General features: G+C 34.4%; 1 protein-coding gene across 2 annotated transcripts; it reads right to left on the reverse strand.

Annotated features, from left to right (window-relative positions):
• Nucleotides 1-335: 335 nt before the first annotated feature.
• On the reverse strand, nt 336-7984 carry prrx1a (paired related homeobox 1a). 2 transcript variants are annotated; one of them, XM_056475227.1, is made up of 4 exons: nt 7298-7984; nt 4443-4618; nt 4154-4254; nt 336-1195 (listed from the first exon to the last, which is right to left on the reverse strand). In XM_056475227.1, the coding sequence occupies exons 1-4, from the start codon at nt 7542-7544 to the stop codon at nt 1063-1065; spliced, it is 657 nt and encodes a 218-aa protein (XP_056331202.1). In that variant the 5' UTR covers nt 7545-7984; the 3' UTR covers nt 336-1062. The 2 variants fall into 2 exon arrangements, with proteins under 2 accessions (XP_056331202.1, XP_056331195.1); XM_056475220.1 differs by having other exon boundaries at nt 4154-4335; nt 7298-7982.
• Between the last annotated feature and the right edge of the window lie 6454 nt (nt 7985-14438).

Raw genomic sequence — 14438 nt, forward strand, 5'->3', positions numbered from 1 at the left:
AATCAATCATTTACTCACACTCAACTTGTTCCAGAAGTTTCTCTCTTCTGTTGAACACAAAATAATCTATTTTGTAGAATGTTGAGCCATTGACTCCTAAAGTATTTTTTGCAACCATGGATGCCAATTCCTAATGGTTTCTAACATTCTTCAAAGTATCTTCTTCTGTGTTCAACAGGAGAAAACTGGTATTTATTAAGAACTTTAACTACTTGAGGGTGATTAAATGGTATGTAAATGTTCATTTTTTTGGGTTACGCTGAATTCATGCTGAATTGTTCTCTGGCGTCCCACAAAGATTTTTAAGGACACTCTATCCCTTAAACTCAATGCCATTACATTGCTTGGACATCTTTATTGCAAAGCAATATTACATATTTATGCATATATTTAGAAAATATAATGGGGTATAATCAACAAAGCTCTGAATTTATCACTTACATACATGGCCAGAGTTCTGTATATGCCAAAATGAACCAATACCCCCTTGCATGTTTTAAACTGACAACAGTGATGAGTGATTTTAGAGTCCAGTGACAGGGAAGCCAAATTTCACTCTATTCCCAAATAACCAAAATATCCAAATCCCAGTTTGTGGCCTCAGTGCACATTTACGAGTTCCAATAAGAAATCAAGGGGAAATCCTAAAAACTCCCCAGATGTCCGCAAGATTGTAGTATATGGATTCCGCAGAGGTCATCAAATCCCTGTGGTCGGCAGGAGTCTCGAGAAAGAAATCTATAGTAAGCCACGATCTCCAAAAGAGTTGACCACGCTCATGCTGCCACAGTGAGTGTGAACAGAGAAAACTTTCCATTTTGTGCTTTCCAAAACTCAATTTTCCCACATGTCATTTCCCCACATACCAGGAAAATGACGGTTCATTGTAAATCATTGGTTTTAGGAAAGCATGGTACCTTGGAGTTGTTCTCGATTGCTTCCGTTCTTTGATGGATAAGAGTAAAACACATAGAGGAGGACAGAAAACATCATTTATGTCAATAGTTTGGGGCTGGGACTTTGGAATTGTTCTGAGAGTCTTTGACAGCCCTGCTGCCCGCTTCAGTTGACAGTGGGTACCTGGTTCAGGCTGTATTCTTTGGCTTTCAGTCTCAGGTTGGCAATACTGTTGGCCATATTCATGCCCTGGGCTGTGGTGTTGTTGGCGCACGAGGGAGAATAAGTTGCCATGGCACTGTAATAAAGAGGACAGACTGTCACGATCAGATTTCACACTTTAGTAAATAATTCAATGAATCCGAACATCAGAAGCACATGTTTTTTGTATCTATTCCTTTTTAAGAAAAGATGCATATATATATATATATATATATATATATATATATATATATATATATATATATATATATATATATATATATATATATTGTACTATTCTTGGTAGTTTCAACTTTATGCATATAGACGGCAATTTAAAAAAAATTGTTTAATAATAGTTTTTATAATTTCAACCTCCTCTTTTTGGATTCTTTTACATTAATGTAAACAAAAATGTAAGGAGATTTGTATTTTTTTATTTTTGGTTGCTTTGAGAACATGTAAGTGTACTTGCTTAAATGGGCTGAGGTTCATGGGTGAGTTTAGGGATATGGGTTAATCGATATGAGTTTAGGGATAAATAAATAAATGATCAAATAAAATATAATAAATAGTGATGGTCAAAGTTTAATCATATCTAAATTCAAAATTGTTTTGACATAATATATGTGTGTGTGTACTATGTATATTTATTACATATATAAATACACACATGCATAGGCATGGGACGATAACCGGTTTCAAGATTTACCATGGCTTGGTAAATTCATGGTTTTAAAATGTTGTCAAATACGATTTCATTTTATTTATTTAGGGAAACAGCATAAACAGCAGCAAATGAGCATCCACATTCAACAAATGTATTTATATCCACAGAAAAGAAAGAGATTTTTAAGTTGTAAAAGACATCTGTGTGTTTGAAACGTTTGACGTGTACTGTTCAAAAGTATTATAAATATTTCTTAAAATGTGTTCAATGGGGGAAACGTTGTTTATTACCACAACATTTAAAAAGAACATATTTTAGAGCAGTAATAACAATACCATGAAACCGTAAGATTTTTATCCAAGGTTACCATAACATCTTTCATACAATCTTGTACCAGCCCGCATGCATATATTAGATTTTTTATACATATTTAGACATAATATAAATATGCATATGACATAATTATCTAAATTAAAATATCTTTGTAACAAAACTGTTTTCTATAGTTGTGTTTTATGTGTGTATCATATATATAGTGCTCAGCATATATAAGTTCACCCTTCACAAATCTCTCCTTTAAATTGATATTTTTAATAGGAAGCTGTACAATATTATATTTGTGCATATACATTAGATTAGTCAGTACTGAAGCCAAATCTGGAGCTTATCTAACAAAATAACTAATGATAACGGCCCAGAAACTAGGACACCCAAATTTAAATGTTATAGAAGAATATTAAATACAAATTTATAAAAGAGGAAAAAGCAAGAGAAGGAAAAAAATGAAACATATAGTTGAAATTTTGTAGGTTGTAATTATTTTTTTTGCAATATTTTGCTTGAATTTAATTGTATTATCTTTCAATTTCTAAATGTATATATATATATATATATATATATATATATATATATATATATATATATATATATATATATATATATATAAATGTTTAATAAATCTGTTTTGTTTAAATGCACCATAATACATTGCCTTTATTCACTGAGAAATGGAAAAAAATATTCAATTTCAAAACGGGGTGTACTTAATTATGCTGAGCACAGTATATGATAGATATATATATAATTCACAGACATACGTCAAAACAAACTTTTATTTTGGATGCGATTAATATTTGCCCAGAACTAATAACAAAAGTATTTATAAATTACATTTTTTACATTTCACTTATGGTTTTTACTCAAGCAGTCTAAATAAACAAGTTTTCTAATTTATGTTTTTTGATGTAAGTTAAACAGAGCTTTATGATCATTTAAACAGATTTTCAGAATTATTAGGCCCCCTTTGACTTTTTTTTTCTTTTTTAAATATTTCCCAAATTATGTTGAACAGAGCAAAGAAATTTTCACAGTATGTCTGATAATATTTTTTCTCCTGGAGAAAGTCTTATTTGTTTTATTTCAGCTAGAATAAAAGCAGTTTTTAGTTTTTTTTAAACCATTTTAGGGACAAAATTATTAGCCCCTTTGAGCTATTTTTTTCGATAGTCTACAGAACAAACCATCGTTATACAATAACTTGCCTAATTACCTAACCTGCCTAGTTAACCTAATTAACCTAGTTAAGCCTTTAAATGTCACTTTAAGCTGTATAGAAGTGTCTTGAATAATATCTAGTCAAATATTATTTACTGTCATCATGGCAAAGATAAAATAAATCAGTTATTAGAGATGAGTTATTAAAACTATTATGTTTAGAAATGTGTTGAAAAAATCTTCTCTCCGTAACACAGAAATTGGGGAAAAAAAATAAACACGGGGGCGAATAATTCAGGGGGGCTAATAATTCTGACTTCAACTGCATATCTGCACTTTTATTTAAAGCTGCTTGCGCCACACATTGTTTAACACTTTACAAGAAAGTCCTGTTAAATACCAGTAGTTAAGCATTGGGTGAAATTAGAATAAGCAATACATTTGTTGTGTTTATTCCTCAGTGCATGTTCATTACGCATTAACAACATTTTTAATTCAGTAGTTTAGTATGTTAAATTGAATGTGAACTAAAATTAATATACTCTTTTTGTTGATAGTTCATGTAAACTCATAGTCTACCAATATTAACAAATGGAATCTTATTGATAATTTTTCCCAGTTATTATATATATGTTTTTAATTCAACCTTTGACTTTGAGCTGCAGGTTAATTTGTGTTAAAATACTTTGCACATTTTTCATTATGATATGATATGTTTTATACATTTATCCACAAGTACATTGCATTCACATTTTTCGTTAATATGCTAAAGTTGCTGTCCATTATCATACATTTATGAATAACCTAGGAAATCCAGCACTACAAATATTTCCACTGATGAAATAATGGCGAATTTAGGCAGAGTCATATAAAAAGTGTTGGATTTCCTACCTGTATGACGGTGAGCTTCCCCAGGACAGGTAGTCATTGGGTCTGGGTGCGGGTCGCGGGACAATGGGCTGCTCTATGGCTGTCACTTCTCCTGAGAAAGACTTGAGCAACGAAGCATTTTTACTTGCCAGCATTGCACGTTCATTTCGTCGAAACTTGGCTCGTCGATTTTGAAACCATACCTGGAAATTGAAGAAAGGTGTTGAGCTTGTCATGCATAGATGGAGATCTATCAATAGAGACCATCAGAAAGGAGAAGGTCGAACACAGGCTAATACAAATCTCTAACCTGCACTCGTGCTTCAGTGAGGTTGACCCGGCGTGCTAAATCCTCCCTGACGAAAGCATCGGGGTAATGCGTCCTCTCAAACACTCTCTCTAAGGCCTGCAGCTGACTGCTGTTGAACGTGGTTCTGTTCCGCCTCTGTTTACGCTTCTTTTTCTCCTCTGCGTTGAGCTGCTCGTCTGGAGGCACACAAACAGTCAAATATTATCATGATGTGAATATCCAAATTATACAGTGGGTCAGATTCTTACACTGTAAAAAAGGCTGGGTTCCACACAATCTGGATTTATGTTGAGACTACACAAGGAATTAAGTTAACTCATTCTTTTTAACAATTTAAATGGATTGAACATAAAACAATTAAGTTGTCCCAACCCCCCCCCCCCCCCCCCCCCCAAAAAAAAATTTTGTCCCAAAAATTGTGTTGTTGCAGCTCATTCTAAATAAGTATTTGAACAAAAGCAGGTATTCTTTTTTAAAATTCAGTAAATCCTAATGAAACAGTTTTTATGTAGGAAATTCAACCAAAAGAAACAAACATTTCTTAAACGAACTGGGAGTGTTTAATAATTATTAAATAGGCAATCAGAATTAGATTATACTTAAGGCAATATAAATGTGTATATACATGTATATGCTAGGTTTCAACCAGAATTTGGGTAAATTATGAACCCTACCACTGGGTTAAACATTTACATTTACACACACTATATTTTTCCTTTTTTAAAATAAATGAAACATAAAAATACTAACGAAGAAAAAATTACAACAAAGCACAAAGCAGCTGAGCTAATAATGCCTACAATCATTTTGTAATCTATTTTGGGTCCGGCCATAATCATTTATAAGCACATCAACAAAATTATTATTATAAGTAATTGTTTATTTTCTATCGTGATGTTTCTTGATTTTTCTGCAGAATTTTAGAGAGATTTAAAGTTCATGTTTATGATGTTTGCTGCTTTGGTCTGCAAAACAGATTTGATTGTACATGTAGACTACAAAATAATAAATAATTGATGTGTTAATATTTTATGTTCTACAGTCTTATGCTTCTCTTGCATAAATTAAATTGCACCAACAGAAATGGATCATAAAACGACGAAATTATACAGTTATTATTAATATACAGATTTTGTTAACTTGCAGTCTCTTATATAAATTGTCTTCTATACTTTTGCTTCTTTATTCTACTTTTTCTTTCTATACTTTTTAACTGAGGTAAAATGCCAATTATAATATCGAGGCTTTTATTTGGTGCAGGAAAACGCAACTCGTTGTAGACTCGCTCCTCTTTGGATGCATCAACCAGTTCTTAAATCGCCCCATAAAACCTCCCGGAGAGAGAGAGAGAGAGAGAGGGGGGGGGGAGAAAACACCCCAGTGACGAATTGATTCGCCCCATTTTTTCCAAGGCCGTAAAGTCGAGAAGTTGAAAGCAGAGGTTATCAGTACTGCAGGCCTAGAGCTTGAACAGCTCTACATTTGACAGCGAAAAACATTTCAACTTTATCGTCTTTTGCCAACTGATAGCCTATGCGCTTATAGGTCTATAAGGTGATCTTCAGCTAAATGGTTTCTCAGAAATCATTCATGCAACACATCAACACTCCTGTCTAAAATGTTGGCTAAATTATTTTACAAAATAACTAGGCAACAAGAATAAACATATTAATAAAATACAAACGCCTAAATACATTCGTTGCCTAAATCGTGTTGCTGGAGGCCTAGTCTGTATTGTCCGACGGAAAACACGCGTACAGCTCTTTTATTATTTAGGACACTTAGAATTATTTCGTTTTAATCTTAGTGGTTCGGTTGAGGCAAAATACCTTAAATGTGTGCTTTAACAAACAAAAACAAAAAAATCATGTTTACACAATTATAGTTTGTCAAACAAATAAGACTATTTGGTTTATTTCATGGATGCTCTCTTATTTGAATAAATTTCCATAAAGTTTCAAATAAAATAATGTCCGTTATGAAAGTAACGACATGGAATTATAGTTTTTTATATCTTATAAAACGCAGTTAAACTATTTTTATTGAATGTAATTCAGAAAGATATGCATCCATTGCAATTTACAGCATCGTCTGAAAACAGGCCAAAGACGATTTCAACTGTTTTATTATTGTGAATTTTGCAGATCTTCTATTGTTTTCTACACTGAGAAGAAATTATTAAATACATATAAATGGGCCTACTTCAATTTAACAGGCCCTCGTGACTTCCATACATACAGTAGTAGGCCTACTAGAAGTCTGCAGAAGTAATTAATATATACATTTATATTTTTAAAAGATATTTTATTTTATCAAGCCTAGAAATTGAAGAATATATTCGCTACGTTTTACGTAGGCTTATTTTAAACGTGTAGTTACAGTTTGAATAGTCTATACCATTTTGAAACACTTTTATTAATTAGTTAAATTGGTTACCAATTGCATATGGAGTAAACGAAGAAGAAGGTGTTGTAATTCTTACTGTCATTCAGTGTTGGAAATTGTGTCCCTACAGAATAGTGTATGCCAATAAAATGACCCTAATAATGGTGCCTATCATTCTCATGCATCTGCTAATGTGATAATCACATCTATTACCTCATGTAACATCTACACTAGATAACAATCAAAGTATATTAGCATGTACAAATTATTTGTAAATATTTCCTGTTTTTAGGAGATCATAAATTACATGCGTAATTTAAGAAGTGGCCACACTTTCTCCTATGACTTTTTGAAGTTCAAATCTTGCTCGGCTAAGTTAAAAATAATAATTTGGAAAACCCATTGACTATAATCCAGATTCTACTTATTTTAAAAGTTTGAGGCTCGTATTTTTGTTCTCCAGCACTTACTCTCCTGCTGCGTGGTGTCGCTGCCGCTGGTGAGTCCCGGAGACTCCAGCATACTCCTGCCCGCCTCTCCTGCGCTCTCCTCCGCTTGAGCTCCCACCATCTCCCGCGCTTCCTCCAGATCCAACAGGTGGCTCACGGAGAAGTTCTTTTTAGCCTGTAAATGATCCTGATTCGCGGTGATCGCAGTCTCCAGTCGGTTTGGTAGCGTGGCTTGTCTGTCCATTACATGAGCATAGCTGGAAGTCATGACGCAAGCTTACGAAACCCAAGATATCCTCTACCTACAACCAACATGGGTTACGTTTCGACCATAAACAGCCACTCTATACTCGACAAATTGATCGATTTCTGTTTTTACATCCGTAGATCGGCGTCTTGTGACTCCAAACAGGCGTATTTGCTAGCTCTCTTTTATTTGAAAATCATGCGTCTTCATGGGAAACTGCATCACAGAACAAACATCTCCAGTTCAAGAGCTCCAAAGTTTCCAAAGTTTTGCTGATGACTCCAATCTTAATTCTGCAGCAGAGACTTTCCCCTCTCATTCCCAGTGTGAGGGAATGAGTAAACTGGCGAGGAAGGTTTGATGGCACAGATGAAGGATTTACGCCCAATGGTAGGAGGCCGGACGAGCTTCTCTCAGCTTCTTTCTCCGGTACTTCAAACGGCGCACACTGGCTCTGAGGGGGGAGCCTGAGAGCCAAATACACGAAAATTTGAAGCCCTTGGGAAGGATGATACACACAAGAAGCCCTAATTACGTGGCGATGTTTTTGTCTGTGTTTTAAACGTTTAACGTCTCTTTTCTCCACCTCCACTGAAATAATGATGTGATATAAATAATTACAGAATTTAAGAAATATATAAAAAATGCGTTTCATGCATAAACTGTCTTGAATACAACAGCAAATATGATTTACATATTTCAGAATTTGTTTAACAGGCTATATAGTCTGTATAGAATTATTGTTTTAATAAGCATTATTGTTGTCGTCTTTCTTCAACCCAAACTGTAAAATAAACATTTTAAGAAGGCAATTTTTGGAAAATGAACATTAAACATTTGAAAATTTCACTATATTTTTTCACAGCCGTTTTCTTGTTTAATTTTTTTTGAATAGCCTAATAATATTTTTAAAAATTCTAGAACTTTTTTGTTATATGCAATTCTGTTGTTTCTTTGAATAAACAGTTTTAGAGGTCAAATTTTTTCGCACTGCTCACGCTGGGTTTTGTTGTCACATGACAAGAAAACCAGTAGGCCTACCAAGTAATTAATGGGTGAATGACGTAATACACTTTGAACGTGATAAACATTAGATAATTTTAAGTAGGCTAACTGATTTCCAATATAAGTTTATTTTATTTATTTCTCAATTTAATTGCTATTAGCCTATCAATATCACATACTTAAACGTCTTAATCAGATTCTGGAATTCAGTCATGCTATTATTATTATTATTAGGCTATTATTATTATTATTATTTTGACTTATTTTAGTCTAGCAGAATATCTGGAACATTATTTGTCAGTAAATCTAGTTGCGTTCAGCAGTTGCCCAAGCATTTTTTGTTTTTAAAAGATGTCTTAGATGTGTAGCCCAAATTTAGCCTTGTGTTATCCAATACGACTGTCAGTGAAACTCTATATAAGAATAGGCCAAAACTAGATTAGTCATCAAATAAACATAAATGAATGTCTACACATAAAGTCTGTCTAATCTGTCTATTTGACTAGTCTAGTTTTGGGCTATTCTTGCCCCTGTTTTCACTGACTGAGTTTAGCCTTGTTTTAGCCCGTCTGTCTACTTTAGATGTCTATTAGACGTCTATTAAACACAAAATTGTTTGCTGGGTGGGATTACCATCTAACTGAACATGCATTTTGTGTTTCCAAGCAGCATTCTTCCACTTCACCAAATCATGGTGTGGTGGAGAAAAGTTTGAATCAAGAAATAACGGCCTTGTTAGGCTCAAGTGATCTTAAGTAACACAAACCCTTAAAATGAGCAAAGTTATAAACGCTGGCGAAGCTCTCTTGAGTGTCGTGCGTTCAGCACTGGTGTCAGCTCATGATGTGACACTAAAATGTTGTTCTTTTTCAGTGGGTTTACAGAGCATTGCGTGCGTGCACTTTTAAAGAGCCTCTCGACAGGAGGGAATCGAGCTCCGCATGTGTCGCAATGACATGAGTTCAGGCTCCAGGCTGCATGTGTGCCTCTGTCAGCCTCCGAGGTCTGGGAAAAGAACACTTGATGCCATCAAAGGGGCGCAGATTGAATCCAGATGTGCAGAGCCTCTCTCCTTCTTTCCGTGCATTTAATTAAGGCGCTTGGATTGAGGAGATCTTTCTTCATCATTAGTTTTCCCCCAAGATCCCATTTCTTTCTCGAAGCCCAGCTCGCTGCCCGGTGCCAGCGCGAGACTTTGCTTTTATTATTATTATTTTACTCTGCCCATAAATCTGCCACATATCGAAACCCCGAGTTGTTGTGAAGAATGAGGGGTTTTGCCTTTTTTGAAGAACGCAAGGAAAAAACAGGCCTGTATATGGTAGGCTATACAAGAAAAGTTTTTAATCAGCCCATGTTACATGATTTTCTTTATGAGCTGGATTTAAGAGTGGGCTAATCTGTGAATACAGATAAAGCAATACATTTCTGCCCAAAAACAAAATTACAGTATAGGTTAATAAAACGTCAACGTCTAGCAAGCTATATTTTACTGAAATGTAGGCAATAAAATAAAATTGTAATATAGACTGTATAAAGTAATATAATCAGCATTGGAAAGGTTAAAGAGAAGCCTATTTGTTGGCATATGATAAAATATGACAGCGGTTGCTTTTAATAAGCCGTACTTAAATGCAGTGCATTATTAGGAGGTAAAAGAAATATTGGTCGTGTGGGAATGCTAATAACAGTTAAGATATAGCTAGCTATAAAAACAGACTATTTTTGTTCACTTCAAATAGGCTACATTTTGTATCTTGCCATTAGGTTTGTGGCAAACCGTCATACTTTTTCCTTGCATAATTGTAAAATTGGCTAGGCCTGAAAATCTGAATGAAGTGAAAACTTTGAAACACTGATCTAAACATTGATATTTTTAACGATATTTTTAATGACAATAACAGACACGTATATCAGACACAGACAATAATGTAAGTCGTAAATACTGATTTGATTATTGTTACAATTGTTGCCTCATAACTAACATTTCACGAACGTTGCAGTCAGGGTAAAGAAATATTGCTAGATAAACATATGAAATATTAACGTATTCTAGTTTTTTATATTATAGGCTTTCATATCTATATGAGTATTCTTTAATCAGTTTAGACTTTTCGATCAATCACACGCCTAGCCTACATTTAGGTTGGCCTAAATCATTTGGTATATTAGGTTACAATCTAGGCTCTTAATTAATGTTATTTAGCTAAATTACATTTTCATATTTTTTCCTCTTGTTTTTTTTTTTTTTTTTCTCTCAGCTTGATATGCTTTGTCAACAACACGGAGCACGATATGCTATCATAAAATCAAACCCGTTTTGTAGCAGTTCTGCGCAGATTATTTGTCACAAAGATCAAACTACACTCATCAAAATCAATTGGCGCTTATCATGATACCTAATAATTACGATCTCACAAGGATCCCGATGTAAAAGGTTCCAGAACTGTTTATAATAATTGTAATATTTAATAGGCCTAGTGTGCATTACAAAAAAGCCGATCTTATAGGCTATCCCGTTACTCACAACATGCTTTTATAGAATAGATGCACATTATATTTGGAGAAATGCATAACATTAAATAAAACAAGTGTATAAATTCAGTAGCCTAGTAAAAAAATAATATGGTTATTTGTTTAGCATTTTAGCCCCAGGCCTATGTAATCTTAGAAAATAAAAAATACTTTTAGGATTGTTATCTAATTTTAGACATTACTAAAACTAAATTCAAAGCACTTTATGAACCGCAATTACATTTGATAAATGTCTCGCCGTTTACATTGTCCAGCTGTCCTGACTTTAAGTCTTCTCCAAATGCACGTAATAAAGATGTAATTTTCCCTTTTAGCACGCGATGTAACTTGTCCAGTAGTTATTAATGATTTATTGTAATCCAATTATTTTAACTAATTTAGTTTACATACTGTGTCAAAAGCTACAATATATAACTAATGCGTGGCCAGCGGCGTTACTGCGCTGTATTTATCCCAGTATTTATCCCACAGTCTTTTTACGTCTCATGTTACACTTTTTTCCAAGTTGTCTGGAGAGAAAGCCGCTAAATTAAAACCAGATCTTGTAGAGTGCTTCTCTAAGAAGATGAAATACTGCTGCAGCAAGCAAATATCTCACACTTAATTTTAAAAATTTGAATAAAATAATGAAATAATTTTGATCAATCCTTTAAAAAGAACTATTTACACGATGAAATAAGTAAAGCAGTCTTGGAGTTGCCTCAAAAGCTTATGAGTTATGAATAATCAAATTTCAATTATGATTTGCAGAGCAAGTAGGTGATTTTATAAGTTTAAATCTTAAAACTTTAAATCTAAATTGAACATTTAAATGTATTTTTATAAAGGGCGTCTTATAACATGTTAAGTGATATAAAATGATAAATTAAAGTAGCATAAATTAACAACTACACTGGAAAAAATGACTGATTGGATTTACAAAACAAAATCCCCCTTTGTTTTTATTGATTTTAATTATATGGTGTACTATATAATAAGTGGCTTGACATAAAATAACAAAATGTAAAAAACAAAAAAGTGTTCATTGAAAAAAAAATAAAATAAAAAATATATATAAAAAAAGTAAATTGATGAAAAGTGGTCAGTGGAGAACCTCTTCCTTTCTACTGACTGAAAAGCATGCCACAAAAATAATAATCTTTATGAAAACAATACCAAATCCAAAACAACAAACAACATCTCAAATACAGAGATTGATCTTAATAATGTTTTGTTATTCTCTGACCTCAGTACTGCAATGTAGAGCAAATGGGCCAATAACAACTCCAACTGCAGAGCTGAAACACAGCAACAACGCTCATTTACTTTATATTATCCTCTCGACTGTCTTTGTCCATGATATATTGATCGTCTTGGCCTGGACAGCAACATTTAAGCATCACCTCTTCACATTCCAGATAGCTCACGGGACTTGAAGCTGTTTGGAAATTAGGCTCATTCTTATATTAACCCTCTGACCCTGCGGGCCGAAGGACTGAGGCCGTGAAAAGGCAGGCCAGGGTGGCTAATTGATGGCTGTCGCAGAGGGGAGAGAGCATGAAAAGATAAACAAAATTAAGAGCGATGATGAATATCACCTCTGAAGGAGCGAGAGGCCAGGAGGAGCAGTCATTTATTAATGGGAAGTGTTAGGCCATTAGCCCAGTTATTGAGTGATGAAGGCCGATGGCAGCGTGGAGGACTCAGATCACAGGCGGTGATACGAGCAGTGCAGTTTCCCAAAAACAGATGTAAGATGACTGCGCAGATTGCAACGCTAATCCAATTTTCCCTCATTTGTCTATTAAATTCTGATTTTATCAGCAGGCTTGGTTTCAAAGCTTTCCTCTTTTGGCTTTGGGTTTTTATGGTTTCAGGAGGAAAGCCTGTAACTTAGACAGAGATGCAAGACAGTTGTTGTGGATCAGGGTCAGAGAATTACTTTTCTATAAGTGGGCAATTTATGCCCCCTGGAAGTGATTTTTGGGGGCATTTTTTATTTTTGTACAATTTTCGTTAATATTTAAGTGTTTTCTATTAAGTCAAATACTATAAATTGTTTACAGAAAACTATAAACAGTTACAAATTCACTTTCCGGAAATACAAACAATAACATTCATTCATCCATTTTCCTTTGGCTTAGTCTCTTTATTTATCAGAGGTTGCCACAGCGGAATGAACCGCCAACTTATCCACCATATGTTTTACGCAGCGGATGCCCTTCCAGCTGCAATCTAGTACTGGGAATATACATACACACTCACTCAAACACATACACCACGGCTAATTTAGTTTATTCAATTCACCTATCGTGCATGTCTTTGGACTGTGGGGGAAACCGGAGCACTCGGATGAAACCCATGCAAACATGGGGAGAACATGCAAACTCCTCACAGAAATGCCAACTGGCCCAGCCAGGACTCGAACCAGCAACCCTCTTGCTGTGAGCCAACAGTGCTAACCCCTGAGCCACTGTGTTGCCCCAATCAACAGTGTTTACTAAACTAGTGCAGGTGGGAGATTGATTTATTGAAATATTGATTGGTAAAGCATTGATATATCCCACTAAACATTAAATGTCTGATCATTTTTATCCCAGTGGGCACCTTGACGGGTGCACATGCAAGCTGGGACTGCATGCAATGCTTTTAATTAATCCTGCCCCTAACAGTACCCCCTTACAGGGACATTACTAGTTCTATTGAGTGCATGTGTCTCAGCTTGCATGTGCAAGTTTGCAGCCAGATACTGTTGGCTTAATGTCAAACCGAGACAATGTCAAGCATGATGTCAAAATGCAAAACAATTTAATGTAGAACAATGACGTTCATATAACATCCACACAATGGTCTCCTGTTGATCACCAAAATAACAACACAAAAATCATTATAATGTAAGAACAATTTTCTGAAAGGTTCAGCTCCAGATTCCTAATGTACACTGGATTTTGTATCCTTACAATGCATGTAAACGTGGATGTCAAAACTATATTAAATTCACTGTCCAGTTTTGACTTCAAGTTGCTTGTTGGGATATTGCATCTCGCCATTCTCTTCTCCTCTTCTTTGGGAAGACTGGCATCACTTCTCTTGTTGCCCTTAAACCTGTTACTGCAATCGAATTGTACACAATGTTGTCCGTATTTATAAGTTTTTGATTTGTGTTGAAGTAAAAACATCAATATGTACAGTAACCGCAATAGATCACTGAATGCAATCATTTGGAATCAACGATGCAGAGTGTAACCCATGCCTACTAAACAATCGTGTCCCATTTAGTCCAAAATGTATAAAAGGATGATTTTTATAAAATAATGTCAATCTTTTATGTCTAATTCTACTAAATATTTCAGTAAGAGATTACATTTCAATTTATTAAGCCATACAAGACTTCCT

The sequence above is a fragment of the Danio aesculapii genome, chromosome 2 (assembly GCF_903798145.1).
Source record: "Danio aesculapii chromosome 2, fDanAes4.1, whole genome shotgun sequence".
Lineage (NCBI taxonomy): Eukaryota > Metazoa > Chordata > Actinopteri > Cypriniformes > Danionidae > Danio > Danio aesculapii.